Genomic DNA, 26523 nt, shown 5'->3' on the forward strand with positions numbered 1-26523 from the left:
TTGTTTCTTTTTTTAAATCACCAAACAGAACTTTAGCCCCTACTGTGTTCTGGAAATTACTTCAGACTGTAAAACAAGACGCAGGCAATTTATAGTACATTTCTGTTTGGAGTCGATTGTGAGATTAATCAGATTTTTTTATGGCAGACTTTACTGTCTGATGTTTAGGCAGTAATAATGCAGTATTTCTCAGTCCAGTCATAGTGTCCACGGAAACCATGAGGTAGAGGCTGCCGACACTTATTTCATATTCAGAGTTTGATTGACGAGTGGTGATACCACCTCGAAACCAGTTCTCGCCTCGTTTTTCTCGGCTCCGTCAGTCATGTTGGATTTGATTATGCATCCAGAGCAAAGAGCATTTTTAGAACATCGATTTTAAGAATCGACAATCAATCTGGTGATGAAATTGATATTAAAGCTTAGCAAGAAGTGTCAGTATTAACACAAGGATTTACAATGTCCATGAAGGACTCGTTCACTAAACCTTAAAAAGGTAATGGAAACCAAGCACTGCTAATAGCCTGTAAAATGTAGGCTACTGCAGCAGCCAAAAAAAATTATTAAAAAGAAAGAAAATGCTCAGGCTGTAAAGTCAAGGAGGTGGCGACACCTAGTGGTAGCAGAAATTTTTCATAGGAAAAAATAGTGGTGAAAGGAAGGAAATCTTTTGCTGGATGAAATGATTTCCACTACATAAGTGTGTGAAGTGGGTGTACGCTTTCTCTCCTGTTCTTTGTCTCACATAAGCTCCTCTGGACGAAAGTCTGTAGACAGAAAAGTCCACATTTTTGACATTCAAACTTTCCTGTCCAGTTCTTGCATATAAACAAAAGGAACATGCATGTGACTCAAAATCCAAGACTAGAAAAAAAAAGACTAGTTGTTTCAAAGCTTTTGACAAGCACTGTATTCACCTCAAAATATTTTTCCATCTATTTGCCACTGTTACTGTCTATGCTGGAGCAGAAACGAGTCCTGCTGCAGATTCAACATTCTGCATTCAACTTGTTTTTTGTTTTTATTTTGTAAAATATTTGACAAAAAGTACAATGACTTTAAAATACATTCAAAGATTTTGCAGATCAATCTGCACCGATAGTTGATTGCTGAAACTATTGGCAAAAATCCATACCAATAGTTTTTCCGGCTTGCGTCAGTTGATTGAGCGACTATAAAAAGATACTTAGTCTTCATGAGAGCGGCCTCTAGAGGCGAATCACTGACACCATGTGCTTTTTGTTTTTACATGAGAGATTGCAAGCTGCACTAAGAGCACGTTATATATTTTTTTAATTTAGTAATTAATTATACATTTTCTTCATTCAGTACTTATTTTAATTTTAGTACTATTTTACATGGAGTGGTGTTAGTTTTGGATTAAAATCACTCGAAATCAAGTTTCCTACTGTGGATGTGGTCTCTTACTGAAGTTGCTTAGGTAAAGTTGTTGTCCTGCCTTGGAAAATGCTTCCATGTCAGCATGCTTTTTTTTGTGCTTTAGTTCTGTGCCAAACCAATTTTGCAGACAACTGGCTTTTTGAGGAAACATCTGGCCCAGGTCTAGACAAGACTGCTCCTACAAAATCATGAGGCAGATTTTAAGTTTCAAGTCACAGGCTCTTTCACCAAATCTTTCATCTAAATTAACTGAACTGGTTGTATGGTAGAAAAAAGAAATCAATGATTTGCTCTAGTAATCTCAGGGTTATTGAAAATCCGGATATTTGATTTAAAGGGGACAATCCATAAGAGCAAAACATGTAATGTGAAGGAACTTAACGACTCTTTCTGCATTATATAACAAGGTTTAACACGTGGAACTGTTAATCATTGTGAGCAATTCACTAATTAAAAAAAATCAGTAATTAATACTTCATGAAAAGGGTCTTATTAGGCCACATACACACAAGCAGTCAAGCCAATATATATAAAACCCTCAATTTATAAGGGAAATAAGGGAGTGTTGGGTTGAGGAAATCCTGACGAAGCCCAAACGTTCCACAGCTAACATAATACCCACGCAAAACTATTACAATCCCATTGAAGCATACGAGCTACTCGACCATTAATTAGTACTCCATAAAAAAAAAAACACACACATTTAGATTAATTACATGCCTCAGTTCATTCTGTACAGCAAAGCATTTTTAAAGTTGTGTTAAATTTTATTTGGTCTCTTTTACGTTCTTCCAAACATTTTTTTTTCTCCACAGGTTAAAACATTACAAGAGGCAAAACACATTTGAGCACATTTGTAGATAAAAACATAGACTCTCTGAAACACAAAGTCATAGAATGATTAGGCCCAGCCCAGTATGTCATTTTGCATGTCTCACACTCGCGCACACTCACGCCTCACACACACACAAAAGCAAATTCACAAAGCCCAGTGAAAATTTAACAAATATGTAATAGGTAGGAAAGAGAACCTTTAAAAAAAAAATGTAAAAAAAAAAAATTATCAGGCACCACAAAATGGAATATCGTAACAAAGTAAAAATGGAACGAATTAAACAAAAGCAAACAATTTTGTCAAAAAAGAAGAGCAAACATCCCAAGTGTACTTGTGTCCATTTGAAGTGTGGATTTATTTTTATTCTTCTTCTTTTGCTTCTTCCGATTCATTTACCAACAATGGACTGAAGGTCTTCATCCAATGGATTAACGATGTTTGTTAAATATGAGTTTGTTGAATGATTTGTCCCTATGCAGCACCCATACACTTTCTCCAGTGATGTAAGGCAAAATACACAAAGCATCCTGATGAGGACTATGTCTCTGGCCCATTAAAATATCTTTAATCCAGTGTCTAAAAGGCCTTAATAAATATAATTTTCTCTCTTTAAAAAAAAATAAGTCTTTCTCACAGGGGAGTTATGCACAGTACTAGTTACTCTGTCGAAACTGATTGTGCTTAGCACAAAATACTTTTGCCTATTTACCGAGGAAGCAGATGGAACGGCATAAGCACAAAGCGTAAGCACAGACAAACAAACACAATTAGTCTAATGATGTTATTCCCATTGCTAATTGTGGCGTTTATAACGATACCCCAAGACCAATCCTAAAAACCTAAATGGCTTAGAAGCAGTTTACAAAGTTTCTTTGGCACAAGAAAGGATGCTTGTACAGTGAAACCTGTGTCTACATATCATAGAGATTAAATCCACCACTGTCAAACTGAGAGGGGAAAAAAATTCGATAAAGAGGGACAAGGTGGCGCTGACAAATGAGAACTCTCTAATGATGGCCCGTATGACGGTTATGATAAATGGCCGCTGGGCTTTCGGGTGCCTGCGCAGCTGTTCGGTGTGACCTAGACGTCCTGACTAGCATTCAGGAGCAGCCATTTAAAAACGGAGTCCCAGGCCTGGATGATCAACTTGTGAAATTAAACATTATTACTAAAATGAGCGCAGCAGATGTTGACTTTGGAAAAACATGTGCAAAACGATTCATACTAACGTTTTAGAGCGCACTGATATCAAGGCTAAAGGATCTGGTGACTGGAGATAACGCTGGTGTCTGAGTAGTTCTTTATTTTTTATTACATTCATTCTAATCAATGAATGTGATGTAATTTCAGCTCTGTATATTATATTGTTTGGTGACCTGAGAAAACTATATACAGGCTCTTTTTTTAGCATGTATCCAAGTATCAACCATTTTAAAATATGGTTACATCCCAAAAGTGAAGAGGGAAATTGAGAAAAGTCATGTTTTTTTTTTTTTTTTTTACAGTCAGTAGGTAATCATAACCTGCATCGATCTGCTCCATTGCTATCAAACAACTTGAACAAAGCCGGACCGTCACTGTGTGAGGAAAACAATCAGCTAGCTAAGTTTTAAACGCCATCAGGCAGATTTATCATGGCTACTTTCACAACCTATTTGCTGAGGAAAGAATAAAAAGTAAATCATTTCACATTGGTTTGGTTTCTTATGGAAATAAAGGAACCCGGCCACAGCAGAACCTCACGGCTTTTACCGGACTGACACGCATATAGCCTATAGCAAATATTTCAAAAGGATCCGACAAAATAGATTCATTCAAGAATTTCTAATGCTAACTTTTGATTATCTCATCAGTAATCAAAGTTAACAAACTTTGTCTCTATTTCAGTATTTGAACTTTAACATCAGCAGCTACACTTTGATAAAACAGGAGCTTCCAAGGCAGTGATTAGCGCTGACCGCCTGAGCTAGCATGATAGCTAATCACCTCAAAAAAGCCTTGTTGATCTGATTGTCATTGAGAGTATGTGCTAAAACTCGATATTTCAGAGGTGTAATATAAAAAAGTGTGATTCTAAGAGTAAAATTACTACAAAAGAAAAAGATCTGAAGGATCTTTAGATTTTAAAGGCTCTGTAGAAAGATTTTTAAGTGTTCAAAAAAATCTCAACTTTCTCAAACTGTAAACTTTTTTTGGGACATTTTCAGGGTGAAGTTTAGCTTTTTGGAAATTTCGATACTGGACCATTAACGTTTGTTTGGTGTCCAAGGTTTGCTTACTTTGTTGACTCTAGAATCATTTAGTTCAGTGTTAGACTTGGTTTTGAGAGATAATACCCTTTTTACAATATTTTATACACAACAGGCTCTTATTTTAATATAGCTGTCATTTTGTTCATTTTTTTCCTAGGCTTTGCTGCCCCCCCCCTAAATTCCTTCTTTAAAAAACTAACTATAAGTACTGTCCCACGTATTGTTATACAAGCATATGTATTCATGGAAAGATTTTGGGTGAGGCAGCAATCCATGAAAATTTTGTTACATCAGGATCACAGCTCCATTGCAAAACTAAAGACGCATTCAAACTTGGGTTCATGCAAATGTAAAAATACTCTATAAAAGAAAAAAAATAAAATAAAATAAAAAGACTATGTAGCCTTTGAAAGCAAGCAGCTGTGACTGTAAGTTAACACTGACTGTGACTTCTGTACGGATACGATTTTTGTTCAATGTGGTGTTTTTTGTTTTTTTTTTACAGCAGTAAAAGCCTTCAGGGATTCATTGGTGTTTTTTTCCAAACTCAGTTAAAGGTGTTGCAACTCCTTTTCTTGAATTGATGCATATGCACATAGCAAATTAATGAATCTGAGGTGTATAGAAGATGTTTGTAATAGTCATTAGAAACACTGATATGTGGTAAAGGTCACTGTATGTGTCATAGGTTGAAGAGCTGGTTCAAGTTAAACCCTGTCATGCTGGGCTTGCATAGACATTCTGAAGAAAAGATTATAACCGGTTTTTATTTTAACTACAGTAAATGCACATTATACACTAGGGTGGCAGATGTCTGCCTAATTCATTGCTACACACTATCAGTAGTTTTAAAAAATAATAAAAAATTTGGGGCAACATCTTTTGTGGTTCGAATCAAGAAGTTCATTGCAGATCAGGCCAATATACAGTGAGCTTTGTTTTTTGTAATATTTTTCATTGATCTCGTGTCGCTTTAATTAAACAAAAACCATCTAGCGGTTCAGTTGTAATGAAAAACCATGCTGTGGTGGCATGTGCCGAAGTCGAGCCACTCTATTAGCCACGGATTTTTTTCTTCAATTAGTGAACCATGTCTTTTCTGTGAATATTTTGTCTAAAGTGCGGATGAGCCATAACAATCCCTCAAGCACTACTAATGTATGAAAATTGGGCAATCAAGATTGTACACAGTTCAAGGTCTGTTAACTTTTCTTTAGAAAATTGTTTGCTAAAGGGTGACTGGTCAATTTCGATGGAATTAACTTGTCACTAACTGCTAGCAAAATCACAGGTGTGGGCCTGAGCTTGTTTTTCTCTCAATTCTTTGGTATTTATATGAAATTCTGTCTGGTTCTCATCTTCCTGCTGCAGCTATCAGACTAGACTAGTTTGAGACTAAACTAGAACATGGAAAAGAGAATTTTAGATACTGTCCAGTTTGAGTCTTATAGAGGGAAGCAGAATTGGATCATCCGAAAGTGCTTACATGGTTGATGACAAAACCAAAGTCATTATGCTGTTGTTTTAGCCATGGTGTAACTAAAAGACACGGAACTAACCAACAGTAAAAGGCACTTAAAGTAATTCAATGCATAGGTCACAATTTTAGATGGAAAAATGCACCAAGTCTGAAAGAATCTGGAATGTTGTTTGATGATGTTTTGAAGATAATAAGCCGCATCATAAAATTTTAAATAGCGTGTGCTTCCTTTGTTTGCAAAGGCAAAACTTACAATCCAACACATGAAGCTTTTTAGAGGGAATAAATCCAAAGCACCAAATATTGGGAGCAAATATTTGTGAATCCAAACTGGTAAAGTTGTAGAAGCTCTATAATTATTTTATAGTATTAGAAGCTCAAAATATGTCGTCTCTCTGTTTAGCTTGCGACTTAAAGGGACTAAGACCCAGAGTCTTTCTGGGGAAAACTTTCTCTTTGGCAACACCTACAGGCTTGTTGACCCAACCCAGGTCTATGAAGGGGGAGTCAGCAGGGTTCAGTGGGGCAACCCTGAGAGAGAGGTTGGGGCTCCCGTTGGTGGAACATGGTGCAGAGCGGGAAATAGGAAAAGGAGCAGAGAAGGGATCAAATGGTGAGGGACGATCAGAGTTTAACGATGGGTCAGCCTTGAGACTGAAGGGATCACAGTCAGGAGGAGGGAAAGGGTCACAATTCGTGAAGGGGTTGGTAGGCGATGGTCTGTACCCCAATCGTGGACTTGTGGGGCTGCTAGTTGAAATGGCATGCCGAGAGCTGCATTTTTCTATCACGCCAGCTGAAATGAAGCTCCAGGGATCTATCCGGGGTCGGTTCGGAGACGGCCGAGGTCGCGAAATGATGTTTACCTTGAAGGGATCCGTTTTAGGGCTCCAAAGACAAGGATCGGCGTAAAGAGCAAACGGGACAGGGGATTTCTCATCTGCTTCCATAGTATCTTGACACAACGGTAGATCCAACACTAAGGAAAAGGGGAATTAAACGTGATTTGATATAATAGGTCAAGTCAGCTTAAGATGAAAACATCTTAAAAATAGAAGCTTACCAAGTTGTGAGGCACGACTACATCTTTTTCTCTCTTCGGTCTGGTCCATACTCTCGTTCTCGGTCTCTCCATTAGCGATCCACTCTGCAGCGCCATGCTGGACAGTCTTTCGGCTGGACCTGTCTCTCTCTCTGGGGTTTGGAGGAGGTGGGGTCAGTGGTAACGGCTTATTCTCCGGGGGCTTCAGTGGCGTGTCGAGAAGCTCTTGTGGGAGAGAGTCCGTGCTAAAGGTAATGAGGTCCCCAACCAAAGTGGGATCTGTGGGTAAGTCCACCACAATCAGAGCAGGAACATTAGTTCTATAGGTAGTTCGTGGAGGGGGTGTGGGTGGGTGCTGAGGTTCCAGATAGCGTCCCAGAGCCACAGAAGCGAGAAGAGCAGCGCCACTAAGCAAGGCACGGTGAGTGACTTTAGTATGAGGGGGAACACTGGAGCGACAGTCTAGGTTTGGTGAACTACAAGGGGACAAGCATCCCTCTTCACTTCCGAAATCCTCTTCGGGAAGAGCTGTCCAGGAAGGTTCCTTAACAGAGATAGAGCCTAGAACAAGATGCAGATAAACTGAGCAAACAGCAAAAGCAGGTGATTCATTCTACAATTTGTACAGTGTTTTGCTTTGAGACAATGTCCACTGTAAAAAAAGATATATACAAATACAATGTAATTGAATTGTACCATTTTGAGTTGGTTCAGGCGTTGTGGGTCTGTATTCCTCAAAGTCATCTTTGGAGTCTCCGTTCTCATTGCTGGCCAATAGCCGAGCTCTCATTGACAGCCTAAAAAGACAGACAAACACTCCATCAAAGGTCACAGATAAAAAGGTAGGACAGATGGTTATAAAATAACTGCATTTTGATATAAAACAGTGGACCGTCAGTATTTAAATATAGATATGTTTTTGTTAGTGTTAAATTTAAGAATTAATGTCCTGTACTGAAATGTATTGAACATCCAGAATATCAGCCTACACCCTACAACCACAGTGTCATTTATCTTTACTTTAACAAGCGTCAAAGACGACAACCCCCTTGATGTACTCTAGTTTGTATAATCGGCTGTGTTTCACATCTAATGACCTGAAACAAATACTGTTTCCTTTAAGTCTAAATTAAGGGATTAAACTGTTTAAAACACAGTAGCAGTTCAAAGTTAATGGGATGTAGAAAACAGTCTGCAAAAGGACCTATACAGAATAGGTTTTTAGATACAGTAAAATCCTATTGTACGAGCAACTCGTAGTATGAGCAATCGAATATACGTGCGAAATTTTACCATATTTTGCAAGCAAATTTCGAAGGCACGAGCAAACCTACGCTGCCAGTTCCCCGCTTTCGGCCGAGGGTAGCATCAGTCGCTTAGTTGATCTCGTGTCGCTCGGTCGTCCTCGTTGTTCAGTGCAGCAAAAACGTAACTTTTTAGTGTTATATTTTTATTTCACTAGAAATCTTAAAAAATGTCTCCAAAGCAAATCAGTGATGGTGCTGAGAAAACGAAAGTAATTAGAATTACCATGGAAACCAAGAAGGAAATAGTACGAGCGTTGTGCGGGTACTCATGACCTATGTCAGCAGTATGGGGTGTCTAGCTCTACCATAAGCACCTACCATTTACCGTACGGTACTGTATTTTTATTAATTTATCTTTATACCGTTGTCTCTCTTTCCCTGTGTGTGTGTCTGTGTGCGTGTGTGTGTGTAAATGAAAGTACCCGCTCTCCTGTGGACTCAGGCGCTGCACTTTGGGGCTCTTTGGGCTTTTGGGGCTTTGGGGACTCCAGTGTGGGGCAAGTCTTCTCTCACCGTTAGCCTTCAGCGGAAGAGTTTCCAGCGGCCATCCCGAGCTCCACTTACTTTCACTGGGGCTCACTGCAGGAACAACAAGCAGACAACAGTTAAATATTTGCTCGCTTTATATAAAGTCTCTCTTAGACACTTTTAACCATCTCTAAATAAATGGTTTATGCTGGATTCTATGTGTTCACACTGTTTTTGTTTTACAGGACTTGTGAATTGTAGCAGGGTGTGTTTAAGATAGAAAGCATGCACTCACGTTGGATGGCCCGGAAACGTGGCCCAATGGAAGGAGAACCCAAATCTGGAGAATTACGTCTCTTCTCCAACCCAGGAGAAGCCTGCACTGTGATTTTATGGATGAAATCTAAGGGAGAAAGCACATTTTATTATCACTAGTTATACCAGAAGAGAGAGAGAGAGAGAGAGAGAGAGAGAGAGAGAGAGAGAGATAGTGTGAGGAGATGGAGAGATGATAGATAGAGTGATGAGATGGAGAGATGATAGATAGAGTGATAGAGTGAGGAGATGGAGAGATAGAGATTATAGATAGATAGAGTGATAGAGTGAGGAGATGGAGAGATGGAGAGATAGAGAGATAGAGAGATAGATAGAGTGAGGAGATGAAGAGATAGATAGATAGATAGATAGATAGATAGATAGATAGATAGATAGATAGATAGATAGATAGATAGAGAGACAGACAGAGAGACAGACAGACAGACAGACAGACAGACAGACAGACAGACAGATGTGCTATAGAAAAGGAAAAAAAAAATCCCATTCCAGCATGCTAACAAAGCACATTCTAAATTATTCATGCTCATTCACAGTGAATTGATCAGTGGAGCTTTAAATACTATTGTTTGCCACATTAGTAAAACCATTAATAAAAAAAAAAAGCTGCAAATTACAATTCCAGTCTAATGTCTGAACCCATATTAACTGGAAATATAGCAGTGCAACAAAGCTTTATCGCTCAGAAAACTTATTTTCTCAACGATTTAGTAAAATCACATACCACTTCCTGTTCAACTTAATGAAAACAATACTTAGGAAAAATAAATATATATTATTCATACTGTGCGTGTTTTTCCTTTCCTACCTTGTGGCATACTGATCTTCTCCCCGTTCTTAGATTTGAGCTTGTGCTTCTTGAAGGTTCCTTTGCGCTTCTTGACGTTGGGTTTCTCCTGGTTTTGGTTTAGGTGGAGAATGAGAAGCGAGAGTTCCCTCTCAAACACATCCTGCTCCCACTGGGCCAACTGCTCCTCTCGTAGACGCAGAAACTCCTCGTGAGACTTCTGCTCCAGGGCAGCACGCTTCAGCTCTTCTTCACGACAACGCAGCTCCTGCACGCACACACACATGCATGTTACATATCTTTTAATCTTTTTTTTTTTTTTTTTTTTAAAGGTGTTCAATAAAGACTGGCAAAATCTTTAGAATACTGTAAAACTGTTTTTGGCACAATATAAGGTTTCTCCAAATCTACACACACCTTTTCCTTAGCACGTAGCTCGTCGAACATGCCCTGGATCTCTAGTCTCCAGTCGTCCTGCAGAGAGTGGAAGGAGTCCTGGGGCATCTCTTCCATTACCTGCTGCTCTAAAGCACACAGCTGAGCCAAGATGGAGGCAAAACTCGGCCTGTGATGGGGGTCCTGATCCCAACACCCTGATATACAAACGCACACAAAATGCAGATTTTTACAAAAAGGTCATTGATGAATAGAATGAATTGATGTAGGACATCGGTTTATAACTGCATAAATATGAAGATGGATCAATAAGATAAATGGCTGGATGAATGGTTATGCATATAATATAAATGGACATTCGGTGCAACCCAGATGAGGACGGGTTTCCTTTTGAGTCTGGTTCCTCTCATGGTTTCTTCCTAATGCCATCTCAAGGAGTTTTTCCTTGCCCAGGCTCATCAGGGACAAACTTACACTTATAAACAACATCGTATTCATTTTTATCACCACATTATCTGTGTAAAGCTGCTTTGAGACAATGCTCATTGTTAAAAGTGCTATACAAATAAAAATAAATTAAACTGAATATAAAAGATTGGATAGTTGTGTGTGGTAGGGGTGTAACGCTACACAAAATTCATGGTTCGGTACAATTTCGGTACAGTTGGGATGAAATGCACAACATAAAATTGCTTTTTTTTTTTTTTACGCAATTTATTGTTATTAACATTTGTGAACAGTTTATATTGTATTTATATATTATATTAATTAAAAAAATTTAAATGCTTGGTTCAATAATATTCTAAAACATTTACTGTAAAATTTTTATAAAAAAAATTTAATATATAAAAATAAAAGAATAAAAATAAATTATGCAATACACTTTTTATCATATTGACTGAATTGAGAAATCGATTTAATTGGCACAAATTAAATGGAAAAAAAAAGGAACATCGTACAAATCTTATTTTCCGGTACGGAGCAAGTAGCCACAGTGGCCATGCGCAAAATTTTGTTTCTCTTTTTTATACCCCTGGCATTGTTGTGTATATTTTCCAAGTAAAAAAAAAACAAAACAAAAAAATGACACCGACACTGCGCTCACAGTGTGAGGTGGAAACTAAACAAACTTGCGCTCCGCCACTTTGGTGAGGGACTCTGATTGTAACTCTGTTCCGCAGGTAAAAAGGATTGCATTTATTACACATGTGCAACGAAACGTTTCGGTACTAATACGTGTACCGTTACACCCCTAATGTGAAGAGGAACACTTGGGAAAAGTCCAATGTAAATGATTGCTTGGAAGATAAATAGGTAAAAGAAGTTACCTGACATGAGTTGGGCGAAAGGTTCGGGGCAGGTGGAGGGAATGGGTAGAGTCAGTTTATTTACTGCCACTCCATAGGCTACAGCCAGACCATCAATCCCTCTGTAAGGAGCCTCGCCTGTGAGTAACTCCCACAATAAAACTCCGTAACTAGAGAGAAAGATAGAGAGAGACTTTCAAATCGTTCCAACCCAAACTCCAACATCCAAACATGCTATGAAGTAAAGTTAACAAGATGGCAGATACACAAACACACACACGTAGACACTTGACACAGCAGTTCAAAAAAAGAACAGCAACATCCTCCATGTCTTGGCTCCTAAGCACCGACAATTACACACAAGAAAACCCCGCAAGAGCATTTTCTCTTTTAAATGCTCTCACTCAGAGAACGAGACTTGCCCACGGTGGCTTTATATAGCCAGCTAATTACAGCATACGCACACACGAAGCACAACATAGCTTTCTCTGGCCCGCAGCTCCTAAACACTATAATCTAAGAAGTATATTAAGACGCCTTTAAGGTCTGAGAAGAAAAGAAAACTTTGTGTTGTGATTCTATTGGCGGTTCGGTCTGGAAATCGTTCAAGCGTTCGCAGAAGTCTTTTACTGTGGAAGGTGTAATCTAATAAAGTAAATGCAGCTAATATCTAGACTTGTACCAAATTACATTGAATTTTCTAGAAAGCAGTCAAAAATGTTTTTAAAAAAATCACAAGCTGAGCCATTCGGAGTGAAATTCCAATTTTTTGAAACCATTATTTATTCTAGCCATCTGTATGTATACTAGCATATTTGCACAAACACCAATTGTAAAAAGTATAAAAGAATGATTGAGAAACATTTTCCTTTTGAGCTACTCCACCGCTGGACTCTAGCGTAATTATATATTATTACACTTGGTTTTCAAAACTAGTGCACTCGTACGTACTCATTGCACACTCGTTTAACCCTAAAAGCATTACGGTATGATACAATTACTCTTCAAACTCCTTGAATACTGGCATTCTTTCATATTTGTACCTCGGCGTATCCACTCTAAAATCATTATCTTTGTGTTTTTCTTTCTTACTTTGTTTATTCCTCTTGCATGCCTGTACATAATATTGAAGCATGTATCAGACGTATATCAACACCTGAGCATCATGTGCTTTTGCGAACATCTGCTTTCCTAAGGTTTGGTCCTTTCAACAATCAAGGTATGGGCATTTGTCCATTTTTGATTTTAATAAACACAGATTTTGTTAAAACATTGTTTTTCTCCCTCCTTTATGCATATCTATATATACTGCACATGTACAAATAGTAGTAAAATCGAGTACTGAAACAATCCACAAGCATGAAATACTATGCTAGCAGGTCATTATTCATTTAGAACTTTTCTGAAATAGTTTCATCATCTCCCCTTTCTCCTTTTTGGCATATTAGCATACAATTATACACCAGTCTGGATATTAGTGTATTCCTATATCTGATATAACATCGGGTACCTGAGGAACTCGGGCTGCATTGAATTAAATGCACAGTAAAAATCCCAGAGCTTTCCATTGTTCAGACCCCATGTATACATGAGCAGTGCATCTAATGCTAATAATAAAAATACAGCACATATGATTTTCCCTCGATTGCGTCGGCATTAAAGTAAACGATGTGATGCATCAAATTTTAAAAAGTGTGCACCAGATAGAAGTTGGCATTTGTATCGTGATGCATCCTTTTTTAACATATTTGCAACGGTGAAAAATTATATTTGTATATTTTTTAGTGTTCTGAAAGTCACATAGAATATAGATTAACATGGCAGAGGTAGAGCTGCATCTTCTTAGAGACAGAACGTCTGGTTACATTTAATTATATTGTGAAGGGGGCAATGCGTTAAAAGTCAGAAGGCACTCAAGTAAATTTATGATTTGCTGTCTGTCTGAAACAAAGAAATATAAGCGAACCATATTAAATTGCATAGCATCATATTCTTTGCATGTGTTCAATCAAATCAAATCGAATCTTACTGCATCTTAATAAGGGTGCTTAATAGTATTTTATATATATATATATATATATATATATTTATTTATTTTTTGTAGTATCCTCTGACAAAAAAGGGCGGAGTTGAAGACATACGTCACCAGATTTAGCCAATAAACAAAGAATGCAGTGTATCTTTACCTCAGCCCTTTTTTTTGAAATCATAGGACACTTCAATCAATAAACAAGCAGAGAAACTATGCATAGGCTACGCTGCAGTACTGTACTACAGTACTCACTATAAATGTGATATTTCTACAAATTTACACAAAATTCACCTCGCTATATTCGTGCTAAAGTTTTCTGTGTGTTTAAAAAGTGCGGGAGGATGATTTATGGCTTAAACAATAAAAAAAAATAAAAACATTTTGGTCAGTTTTTTGCAGAAATTCGTTTTCCGCTGGTGCTTTTGGCGCGTAACCACGGCGCTTAGCGAAGGACGACAGTGTGATAATCTTAAATTTCCCTTCATTATATGCCTTAAAATGAATATGAATTGAAAAAAATTCTAATTATTTTTAATTTGTAAACTAACTTGTAAAGCTTTTTACACTAAATCTCCAAATTGCGCTGTCCACAGTGGCTCCTTGTGTAACATTACTGTGTTGATCTACCGGTCTTGTTGTCATGGTGAAGTTTTGCTCGGTGTACAGATTACAGTATGGAACACTGCGTCTCGCATCCAGAAAAGGACTTGACCTGTCTCGGCAGACATTCAACACCTCTCTTCGCTGAGAAAGAATGAGTGCATGTGTGTCTGTAAAAGCCTGACAGTCATCCCTGCCTGAGTGACTGGCGGTGTAATTGGCCATAAGGATGCGCCCTTGAGAACAGAGGCGTCTATTGTTCTTCATGTGTGTGCGGTTGCTGTGTTGAGGTTACATCCCTTTACATGCTATTGTGACTCTGTCTATGTGTGTGGCTCCCTCTCGTCTCCCAGTCTCTAAACCTGGATAAGAGCGCCATTGTTTCACTTACCTGCTGTGAATAAAAGCGGCAGTGTTTGTGTGTGTGTGCACGATTGTGTCTGTGTGTGTGTGTGAGCATGGGGGCAAACAGCAGGAGTCGTCTTTGAGTTTGGATCAGACTTCTGATTAGCCCCGGTCTTTTGCTTCGCTCTGCTTACTCACCCTTTCCTCGTCATTGTGTGCTTTATTTCTTACACCCTCTCCATTTCCTTTAGTCCCCACGCACTTTTCCCCAAAAAATTTTTTTTGGTTACTTTTTTATATAAATGGCTGCACCCTAACTCAATCCTGCCCCTTTAAATATTACAGGAATAAAAATATTAAAATGAATAATTATTTCGGGTTTCCAAGTCTCAAACATACTTAGCGGAAATTCTTTCCAGCTCTGTAGAGTCGTGTTATGGCTTTAAATTTTTTTTTTTTTTCATTTTTTTTTGAGGGGAAAAAAAACAGCAGAAAAGTCTTCTGAATCAAACGTTATGACTCCGAGACTAAACGTATTTTGGCAGATTACCTCATTGTTCCTTATCTAACTAGGGATGCAGCGGTTCCCGTGCGCATGAATACTATTAACATCAGCACTTTCCCTCATTCGTTTCAACTCATTTTCCTGGGAGGCGCCTTAAAAGGTGTAGAGCTGCAACTAAACTCTAAACTTAGTATGTGTTTCAATGAAAGGAACAGACAAAACTGAGTAAGAAATCACACGTGTGTTTCCATGTGTTGTTCAGTTCCAGGACGTTAATATTATTTCTCTCGCACGCTTATCATTCGCTATGATGGGACTTGCTGTTTGAGGAAAACAGTGAATGACTGACTCACCTCCATACGTCGCTACCCTTGGAGAAGGTGGAGGATTTGATGACCTCGGGTGCCATCCAGGCGTAGGTCCCCGCCGTGCTCATCTTGGTGGTCTTTTGCCACTCTCGTGCCAAGCCGAAATCCGTGATCTTCAGAGTGTTTCCTTCCATCTTCTGCTCTATCGGCTGGGCCAGGAGGACTGAGAGAGAGAAAGAGAGAGAGAGAGAGAGAGAGTGTGAGTTATATTTCGATTAAACTGAAGACTCCATCATCAGACAACAATCTTCTTTCATAACTATGTTGTCAATATTTGAGCTGAATTTCGGATCTTAATTAGTGAAATTTCGCCCTGCGGGGTTCTGACGCATTACGCATACACTGATTATGGATTAAACATCTGGTGAGTGCATCTGGAAAACTGACTGAGTTGACACAAGGCTATCGTGCAATTTCTTTGTCGTGATTGTTTGGATGCTCGCTTATGTGAACGAAAAATGAATAATAAAGAAAAAAAGAATTGAAATGGAAGGACAGTAGGTTTTCCACCACAGGCAGTTTGAGCTTTCCAATTTCTCTATAGCAGAGAAGCCCAGACTAGGGCCTGCGGGCCAACGATTGCCTGTGATGATCTTTGATTTGGCGCCAATACCAAAAATATTAGAGGAAGAAATAAATGGAACAATGACATTTAGAAAAACTTTGGAAAAATGATGACCTGCTGTATTAGACATTGAGCTCTACTGTAGAGAAAACTAGATTGTTTCTCATTGTACTACACCGATCAGCCATAACTATTATGACCATCTGCCTAATATTGTGTTGGTCCCCCCTTTTGCTGCCAAAACAATCCCGATCCATCGAGCATCAACAGCGTTAACTTGTATCAATGAGTCTTGTTTATAATGTTATAATGTCATAATGTTATGCCTGGTTGATTTCACTGGACTAGAACTTTTATGCTTTAATATTATGGAATAAATTGGAAGAACCCTCCTTTTATTTTATAATGTTTGGTATATTTCAACATTCAATTTTTGTCCCACGACCCTTGGTTAATTCTGTCCCTTCATAGAAAAAATTTTGGGTGCCTCTGCTCTAAAGTAGAGCAGGAGAGAAAGACGGCGCTTTTCATAAGTGAGGATATACAGTGGGGCAAAAAAGTATTCAGTCAGCCAACAATTTTTTTTTCTCATTTTGTCTCTCATAGTTGAAGTGTACCAATAATGAAAATTACAGGCCTCTCTTATCTTTTTATGTGGGAGAACTTGCACAATTGGTGGCGGACTAAATACTTTTTTGCCCCACTGTAACAGGAACTCCCATGTGAGATGAATGTAAAACACACCTCCAATACTAATTATTATAAGTAGAATACGTATAAGAGCAATAAAAGGCATCTGGAATGCTTGTACAGAAAAATAATAAAAGTGGAATCAATAGGAATAGGAATAGGAAATGAGCACCAAGTATGTGATTCATGACCTTGTGTGAAACGGATTCATTTCACCGTAGCAACGATGGAACTAATTTTCCTTGTAATGCATGAATGAACAATAAGCTAAGAATATAAGCAGTTGATCTCAGCACATCTTTTACACACAAACAAAATAATAGGATTTTTTAATGATCTCAGCAAAATGGGTGTGGCACCAGCTTCATCTTGGACTTCAACCTGCTGGTTTGGTAGACAGACTTTATCGCAGGAGTAAAAGCACTGGCTACAGAGCCGGTCCTGAAGCGTCCGACAATTTCCCTCGTGATAAATACTTGAGTAATTCTTGTAAATTATTGACACATTTTGCTAGCAGAAATCAGAAATGACGTGAGCAGCCTGACTTCGAAAAAATTTCATAACTGTGTGGTCTTCTTGTGAAAAGACACAGAGTGTGTGTGTGTGTTGGATCATTCTAAAAGAACACACAGCCTGTTCTCTCTCTTTGTCTATCTGTCTGTCTCTCTGTCTTTCCCCATCTGTCTGTCTGTCTTCATCTCCTTCTTGCTCTCTCACTTCCTCTTCGTTGGCAGAAAAGCAGAAGCGTGTGCGTGTGTGAGACGTCACGACCGTATGTGTCGCGAGACTTTAGAGGGTGGGGAGTGACAGGGTTGCATCTTTGCCAGCACTCTTCCTGCTCCACACACACACACACTGTTGGCATGTGTGCACCATGCACTGCAGTGGCAAGAGACAAAAGAGACCTGTGCAGCCCCACACACACACACACACACACACACACACACACACACACGTCTTTCAGTATCTCTTGATAGCAATCACTAGCCAAGTGGAATTTGCACTCCGCGCACACACACACAGTGTGCAATGTGGTGTGTTAAGCAGTAGTGAAGTAGGTCCTGTCTTTCCTGCCTTTTTCAGTTTCCAATAAAGAACACACACGACGTTTGCTGCTCCGTCGCACCGTTTTCTTTATTTTATTTTTTTTTTGAAAATCTTGCCCAACCTAAACCCTCTAAGCCTGCTGCCAACGACCACAAGTAAAGCCTAAAACGATGGCAGAGAATTGTACCACACACACACACACACACACACACACACACACACACACACACACACACACACACACACACACACACACACACACACACACACAAAAAAGTGGCGTTTTCCTCCAACTCATTCTTATGACCTCCCCCACAGGACGTGACGCAAATCTGCCCGCTTAAAAGTTCCTCAAAAGAGGACTGACATTTTTCTTTCGCACGGCTCCACTCACAAATACACACCAGAAACAAATCATCATGTTCTTTTTTTTTTTTTGGTACCTGATCAAAAGGTACAGATGAAGTTCAACCATAACTTGTATATGGGCAGTAATAACTGAAATGCAGTAGCATAAAATAACATATGAAAGGTGTCTCCAGCATCGACGCTTTGGACCTGATTGCAGGAACACAACAAGGTTTTTTTTTTTTTTTTAAAGGAAATCATTTACATCATGGATGTTCTACGTTCGGTGGAACTATAAACGGATAAAAAGTCAAACCAGTCATTCTTTAGTAAATCAAAAAACAATGACAGAACAATGAAATAAATAGTAATAAGGGGAATTACACACTTTATTTGGCGACAATTGCTGAAAATAATTCATTTTAGTTTTTAACCAAATTTAATAAATCAACCCAAAAAAAAAAAATAATATTGGGACAACCGACTTTTCCAATCATATATATTCCTGTTACCTCAAAGTTGCTGGGACACAATTGTATAAGGTTCCCAATTCCCTTGTGCACAAAGCAAACTCCATGGGTAACATGGATTCGAAAAGCTTACATTTGGCAGAAGTCCTGATCCAGAACCACGCTCGTTTTCTCTCATTTATACAACTGAGCTGCTGAGGGTTAAGTTCCTTGCTCAAGGGCCCAGAAGTAGCAGCTTGGTGGTGCTGAGATTTAAACTCATGACCTTCTAATTAGACATCTAACATCTTAACCACTTAGCTAGTCCCCCTCCCTCTAGCTTTGACCTCAACCCTACTGAACACTAATGGGTTGAACTAGAATGCTAATTGCACCCTACACCAACACTCCATAATCTAGTAGAACGTCCAAAAACCTGTTCATAGAGTGCATAAAAATGTATACAGCAAAGTTCTAATAACTTAAACAATGAAAAACTCACACAATTCACATCAGATAAAACAAAACAAAAATGTTTATTGCTCTGAGAAACAATTACTCTACACCTACAATGCACCAGTCATTTTGCCCATGTTAGTAATCTTTTCATATTTCATATCTGCATTCATTTCTCTAACAGAGCCATCACTCAGTTCCACTGAAACTAACACCCGGCTTATACGTCTCATCAGCTTTCCGTCTGACACACTGGAGTCTTTGTGAACCTAGAATCTCACATTTTCTCAAGTTTTTTTGTTGATACTATGTTTCTGAGTTGTGACACACCCCAGCAGAGACCTTCCTTTCCCAAAAACAAAGTGCAGACTATTTTACTTTATTTTTAGGTCTTGAAGAGTTATTATCCCCAATTGCTTCCTCTTCACCTTTAATCTCATGAGCTGACAAGAGCCTTGCTGAGCATCTATAAAACTGTACTTTCTTGGCCATTTTTCTTCAGTAGACCGAGCCATGACACCAGTTTACTGGATAAATTTTATGACTGGTGTTGGTTAGAATTTAAATAAATACTTTAGAACGCCAGTTCCCTTGAAGGGGGAAAAAAAACTATTAAAGTTATCAAGTTTTTGGTACATTCATTTGTCATCAATAAGGTCCCTGGTATTTATTTTCAGATACGTGTCAATTAGGGCTGAAACCAAAAAGGGCTGAAGCAAATTATTTGCATTGATGCTTCGTGTAGTTAAAAGGACTAAACAAAGCATCAATGCAAATCATTGTCTTCAGCCCTTTTTTTGTTTAAGCCCTAATTGACACAGATGACAAATGAATTGACAAATGAATTATGGTCTGTGTGTTTCCGCACAGACCATAATTACTGACGCACCACCTGCTAAACTCTAGACAGGAAAAGACACATAAATGGAGGAATGGGGAGAATTCAGGCCAAAGAAAACGGCAGAAAGTTTCCAATGTTTGGGATCATTTCAAACTAAAACGCCATACAGTGCATTACCCTTTTTAAAGTAATTTGAAATAGAAATGTTTATTATTTTAACAATTGTACATGCATTTTGATGTAATATGGCAATTTCATGCATTAAATCCTCGAGTAACTCGAATACAAAAATGCACAACCCGCAAAAAAAAAAATTGCCTAATTCCGACTTTTTTTCCTCGCAATTCCTACTTTTTCTCTGAAACTGCAAGAAAAAACCGGAGGAATTGCAAGAAAAAAATGGAGGAATTGGCAAAACAAAATTACATTTTTATTGTGCCAGAAACAGGATTCCATACAAAGAGAAGGTGCTGCAAAAGAGAAAAAAAACGGAGGAATGGGGAGAAAACAGCGAGGGAAGAGAGAACATTTCCAAAGTTTGGAATCATTTCAAACAAAAAAAAAAAAAAAAAATGGAACAACGTACAGCGTGTTTACCCTTTTTAAACTCACTTGGAATTGATTTTCATTTATGCTATTTTTCATTTATATATTTGTATTTGCAGTTTGAAATAATATGGCAATTAAATGAACTAAATGGTTTGAGTTGTCGCAGATATTCTAACAGGCAATTTCTGCAATAAAAATAAATATTTTTCAAAAAAGGAAACAAAAAGACGGTCATTTTAAGAGACCCGTCATTTTTTTTTTTTTTAAAACGATAAAAAATTTTAAAAATTAAAACGTATCTTATTACTTGATTATTTGACGGATTAATCGTTAAAATACACGATTACTTAAATAACCGATAGCTGCAGCCCTGCTGTCAAGGTGATTAATAAAACAATGTTCAAAAATGAAAGGTTCGAGTCATGCCTGTCCTTATTTCTTCAAATCCGATAAGCCAAAATAAAAATAGCTTATTCCTTTTCATAAATACAAACCGCAAGATGCTAAATTTATCCTGTATTTTATGTTGAATTATACATGCTGACTTTGTGCACAGGGACATTGTCATGGTTTAAAGTCTCCTAGTTCAACATTTCATGCTACAACATGCAAAGACTTCCAACCTTTTGCTAAAAGTTTGAGGAAGAATCACCTATGGCTGGAAAAGTCCGGTATCTCAGTACTTTTGTCCATAGTGAATATTTTGTGTACGCTAAAAACAATATGGGTTACTGCTTAAAAAAATTATTACACATTTACACTGATTTAAAACCCTGAAGTAAAGGGTTATGGTGTAGTGTGTAGCACAGCATGCTTCCTAACCAACAGCTTTTTTATATATATATATATATATATATATATATATATATATATATATATATATATATATATATAAAAAAAGCACACACACACACACACACACACACACACACACACACACACACACACACACACACACACACACACTGCAGAGTCAGCATGTGTCTGTTCTTGCTGTGGTGTTAAGCAAGGCCACTGAGGGTTCACACACTTCCACCAGCTTTAAATCTTCACTGAAAGCAGAACAACAACATGGTAAAAGATTAACAGTGATTCACAGCAAGGTAAAAGAGCATAAATATCAGTTTCGGCTAAAAAAATAATAAAACGTAACCACTAGAGCCAAAAGAGTACCACAGGACAGGTCATTAGACCAACTGCACTGAGCCATAAAACCAATTTTGTCCACATTCCCCCAGTGATTTCAGAGCAGTGTTCTCTTAAACGTTATCTGTTAGGCCCTAAGCCAGGAAGCGGCGAGTGTGTATTTTTTATGTTGTGATGCAGGAAAAACGAAACAAAGCAGAGAAATGAGGGTGCACTACACACCATGCTAAACGAACACTGGCGCGATGACAGTATCCATAACAACGGGCTGTGTTTGTTGTTTGTTTGACTGTTTGGAAGGCTGAGATGTTGGTTAGCTGAACGGCGCAGGCTTGAACTCGGTCACACCATACACCCACGGGGACACAATGACAGATTGGTAAAGATATTAGTGAAACGCATGCTTTCAGGAAACTTTTAATTGGGTTATTTGTGTTGCAGCTTACGTTTCAATTTTCATGACAGGCCTCGGAGGACGTGAAATTAGGAGAGGTGGCCTCTGAGCCAGTCAATGCCTGTGAAGAAGATGTAAGGCGTGAGGCCTGTGGGCCTGTCAGGCTCTTTAAGGAAATGAGGAAACATGGCCTTTGTGCCCGTCAGTCCCAGTAAAGAAGGCATGGCCTTTGTGCCCGTCAGTCCCAGTGAAGAAAACATGGCCTTTGTGCCCGTCAGTCCCAGTGAAGAAAACATGGCTTAGGTATGTTTTACTAAAGAAGATGAAGCAAGTATGGCTTATGCCTAGTAAAGATGTGCTCAGAAACAAGGGGTGTGGCCTCTGAGATACCTACCAGTGAGTCTCAGTACAAAATAAACAAACAAACAAACAAATAAACTAAACACGTTTTTTCAGTTACAGTCATCTGTGTTGTATTACTGACAGCTCTGCTCCAACACTATTGTGTCTTCCATTCCTTGTCTGGCATTCTCTCTTCCTCCCTCTCTCCTTCTTTCTCTTTCTCCATAACCTTTCTACAGTCTCTCCATGTGTGATTACCCTCTCTTTGTGTAAGTAGATATGTGTGTATGAGTGTGAGGTTGCCAGACAAGAGTGTGTGTCAGTAAGCTGCTCCCCAGAGAGACAAAGCCCTCCTTCTTCCAGGGGAAAACCCCCACCCTGTCGGAATTCTGCTCCCACCCACGGTCCAGGGAGAAATAGCACGAGTGAGAGAGAGAGCGAGAGAGAGAGAAGAAAAGTAGACATCAGCACAGGTCATAATACCCATAATGCTCAGAATAGTTCAACTCTAAGGTTCAGTGAAATGATTCAAAGTAAGGTGCTGCAGAATCTTATCTAAATATCTCTAATTCTTATCTAGAAACCACCTTTTCTACAGGAACAGCTCATTTTCTGTGACGTATTTGATGGAGGCTGTACGTAATTTTGGTCGAATAAAAAAAAATAAGGCAAAACCATTTATTAGTATTAAACAGTTAAAGTGCTATAAGAATTACAGAAGTAAGCCACCACCCTTTTGCTGAGTATTACATAAAAGTGCTTTAAAGACGTCTAAGAAAACCCCTTGCATTGTAAACGATTAAAACACTGCGTGGTCACATATTAACCCGAACCATGATCCATTAACCTCAGATGTTCTGCAGACATGTCATTTATGAGCTGATGGTTAACTAGAAATAATGTCGGCTACCATTTTAGATAAAAGTTGTTTTTTCCGTCACATTTTCAGTTTAGCATAGCCGATACTACTGGATGAGTAATAGTTTGTTTGTTTGTTTGTTTATCCCAAAGTTTTAACTATGAAGTTATTTGGAGTCCTTTAGTTAAATGTTCTGTAAGTATTCTAGTATTTCTTTTGGTGATACATTTCAGAAGATTCATATGTACGTTGAGTAGAAAAGCTGTATTTTTATTTTTAAGTGTACTGCAGTCCATTAACGTGTTTCATGGTTGTTTTACAGTAATGACATTGTGGGTTCTTCAGCGTTTAGCAAGAAAGTGTGTCTTTGGTTTATTGTTGGGTTAATTTGATGTAGTAGAGTTTGGTGGTCCCCACTTTTTTTCAGATGCACGAGTTTAGAGTTGGTTTGAGGTCTGATGGTGGGATTTTGCGGTTTGTGACACTCGTTTTGAAAGCTTTCTTAGCAGCAATGTCCGTTCACTGCACAGGGTTCCTACACATTTTCCAATTTTCCTGACTCAAATATGCAGACTTCTCTAAAGATTTTAAAGACCATATTATAACTAGAGGCCGACCGATATTGGGCGATGCGGATATCTGATGCTGTTTTTTAAGGACGATATGTTTGGCCGATTTTTTTCCCCTCTTCATCTAATAAAATCTAATAGTTGATATATGAGACATGATACAAATATTTTATAATTTAATTTAATTAAAAAATTTAAACAACACTCCTCTCCAATCAGTGCACTTGTTCGCAGGTTTTGGTCCCCGAAACCCATCCTAAACTACAGCTAGGCTAAAGACTCACTGACAAAACAGTTCCAAAAACTTCTCATTTTAATTTCATTGAATAAAATATACAAGGCTGGATTAAAAACTAATAAGAACTTAAAGCCCGGGACACGCCAAACGAGTGTTAATCATCAAAACAGTTCATCATCGTTATTCATTTATAAATATAATTTTTAAACTGTAAACCTTTAAATCCTACAGCAACAAAAAGGATTGTGAAATTGCAATGTGCAATTCACCAATAAACTCAAAAACTCAACCAATGTCAATTAACAAAACACAACTTTTGGACACGTCCACACTAATAAGTTTTCATTTGAAAACGGCATAACTTTTTTCTCAGTTTTTTACTTCCGTCAACACAGAGACAGCGTTTTTCAAAGTTTTCAACGTTTTTGTTGACAAAAACAAAGCTTTTTGAAAAAACGATACATTTGAAAATGTCGATTTGACTTTACAGTGTGGACTGTGAAAATGGAGGCTTTTCGAAAACGATGACGTTTTTTAGTCATTACCGCGACGTGTCAAAGAGCCGGGAAGTAAATAAACGCCATGCGGAAATTACTCGGGTCAAAGCTTCTTACATTTTGCTCATGTGCAGTACAGGGAGGTAAGTGTTTCAGATATTTGAGTGTGAATAAGCAACTTTTGCGAAACTATTAAAAAACGAAAATGCGAACGCGAAGGGTTTTTAGAAGAAAACGCCGTTTTTAACATTTATCCGGATTAGTGTGGTGTAGTGCCTTTGTTTAATAAAAAAAATATATATATATATATATACACATATTGTACAAAATCTTAATTTTATGTTTAAAAAAAAAAAAGAATAGTGCAAAAGTATGGAAACATATTTTTCAATACTTTGTTCTATTTTTCCATACTAATGACCTGGAAATCACAAATCAAATTCCATTGTTTTTCATACATTTCCAAAAATCTGTAAGAACCCTGATTGGCATACTGATGAGTAACAGTATGTGCACCCCTTGCTGATTCAGACGGTCATTGATGGTGCATTATTGTGTTGCAGGATGTAATATTTGCTCAGGGGAATAGGGGCGGAAAGGTACAGCTCGACGGCTGGCTAATAGCAGGTCTATTTAACAAAAAAAACAAATAAAAACCACCACTTATACACACCCTGCCAACTCGGTAGTAGTTCAGAGAGCGGACCTGCGTTGTTGCGCAACTGCACATTCAACCATGTACAACTTTTTGTGACTCAACCATTCACATGCATATTCTGTATATTAGCAATTGCTGCTATAAAAGCTAATTACAACTTAAGAAACCAATGATTGTGTCCCCAGTATTCTCTCAAATCAAAAGTACTGCGGAAAATTTTGTTATCAAACTGGAGGTACTGTTGGGGGACTTGTATAAAATAATATCAAACAACAGTGCGTACCACGTAAAATAACAAAAAGAGTACACACAGTATTAGTTATGAGGTGTTGGTTGGTTGGTTGGTTGGTTGGATGGATGGATGGATGGATGGATGGATGATTATCTAAAAAATCTAATTATTGCAATTCACATTAAAGTGTGTAATCAATTAAATTGGCACAAAGTGTATTGATTGAATAAAATTTAAATAAACAAAAATTGAATAGTTTACATTTGTTTGACCTTATTTGGGTAATACAGATGTGTTTGTGTGTGTGTTTTACATTTAATATTTAATTTTCTAAAAATATATGATCCACTTAAACTGTTCTACTCATTTCAGCACACTTTAACAAATGCCTTCATTCCTTCACTCCCTGAAATGATTAAAAGCTGGATATAAAACGCTATGCTTTGTACTGGAGGCTTGGAAAATTCATTAAATTTAGGGTTTTGTTGACTTCCTGTCACACTTGACCCTTCAGTGTCTTCGTTTTCCTACTGCACTCATCCGGTTTTGACTCATGTACAATATGCTACCAAAAAAAAAACGTGTACATTTGCAAGTATTGGTGTGGTTCGATAGTAATGATGCGAATGCAAGCAGGATTTTTCGACCACGGATCATCTTTCCTTTCTTCCAGACACATTTGTTCGATTTTTTTTTCTTTTTCAATTGTAATGATTAGGATATTCTGAAAGCAACCGGCTCACATTTTAGCCTTTGTTCACATCATTAAAAAAAAGAAAATGTTGGTAGTGTTCTGTTCAAAGAAAAACAATCCACAACAATCCATGATTCAGCCAACGTAAAGTGCAGTTACTGTTACTGCCCTGATGGTTGTCCTTTTCCAAAAGTTACTATTTCTTTTTCCTTTCATTGTCCTGAACTGAAAATGTCATACAACTATTTTTACCCGCCTCCCTGTGTTACTATTAAAACGATTGAGGAGCCAATCGGAAGCCGGAATTCGACAGCGCTATGACATCATGAAGGGCTTCACAAACCCAACATGGTGTATTTCCAATGCAAGCACAAATCTCATCAAATCTTATTTCGGCTCTCGTATATGGCAAATAGCTTGACCGCTGTGAGTCAACGATACTGTTTGTTATTTCTAAACACCGTGCAGATTGTACTTTTTTTTTTAAT

At 38.1% G+C, this 26523-nt stretch overlaps 1 protein-coding gene across 1 annotated transcript in view; it reads right to left on the minus strand.

Annotated features, from left to right (window-relative positions):
* Positions 1 to 2109: 2109 nt before the first annotated feature.
* LOC124381330 (mitogen-activated protein kinase kinase kinase 11) overlaps positions 2110 to 26523 on the minus strand; it is a 36544-nt gene continuing 12130 nt past the window's right edge. The window contains exons 2-10 of the mRNA XM_046842869.1: positions 15447 to 15624; positions 11633 to 11781; positions 10326 to 10501; positions 9930 to 10176; positions 9084 to 9191; positions 8743 to 8899; positions 7710 to 7810; positions 7035 to 7574; positions 2110 to 6950 (exon numbers count right to left, since the gene is read on the minus strand). Coding sequence (XP_046698825.1) covers positions 6349 to 6950; positions 7035 to 7574; positions 7710 to 7810; positions 8743 to 8899; positions 9084 to 9191; positions 9930 to 10176; positions 10326 to 10501; positions 11633 to 11781; positions 15447 to 15624 — 2258 coding nt within the window. The 3' untranslated portion in view covers positions 2110 to 6348. The remainder of the gene's footprint in view (positions 6951 to 7034; positions 7575 to 7709; positions 7811 to 8742; positions 8900 to 9083; positions 9192 to 9929; positions 10177 to 10325; positions 10502 to 11632; positions 11782 to 15446; positions 15625 to 26523) is intronic.

The sequence above is a fragment of the Silurus meridionalis genome, chromosome 28, assembly GCF_014805685.1.
Source record: "Silurus meridionalis isolate SWU-2019-XX chromosome 28, ASM1480568v1, whole genome shotgun sequence".
Classification (NCBI taxonomy): Eukaryota; Metazoa; Chordata; class Actinopteri; order Siluriformes; family Siluridae; genus Silurus; species Silurus meridionalis.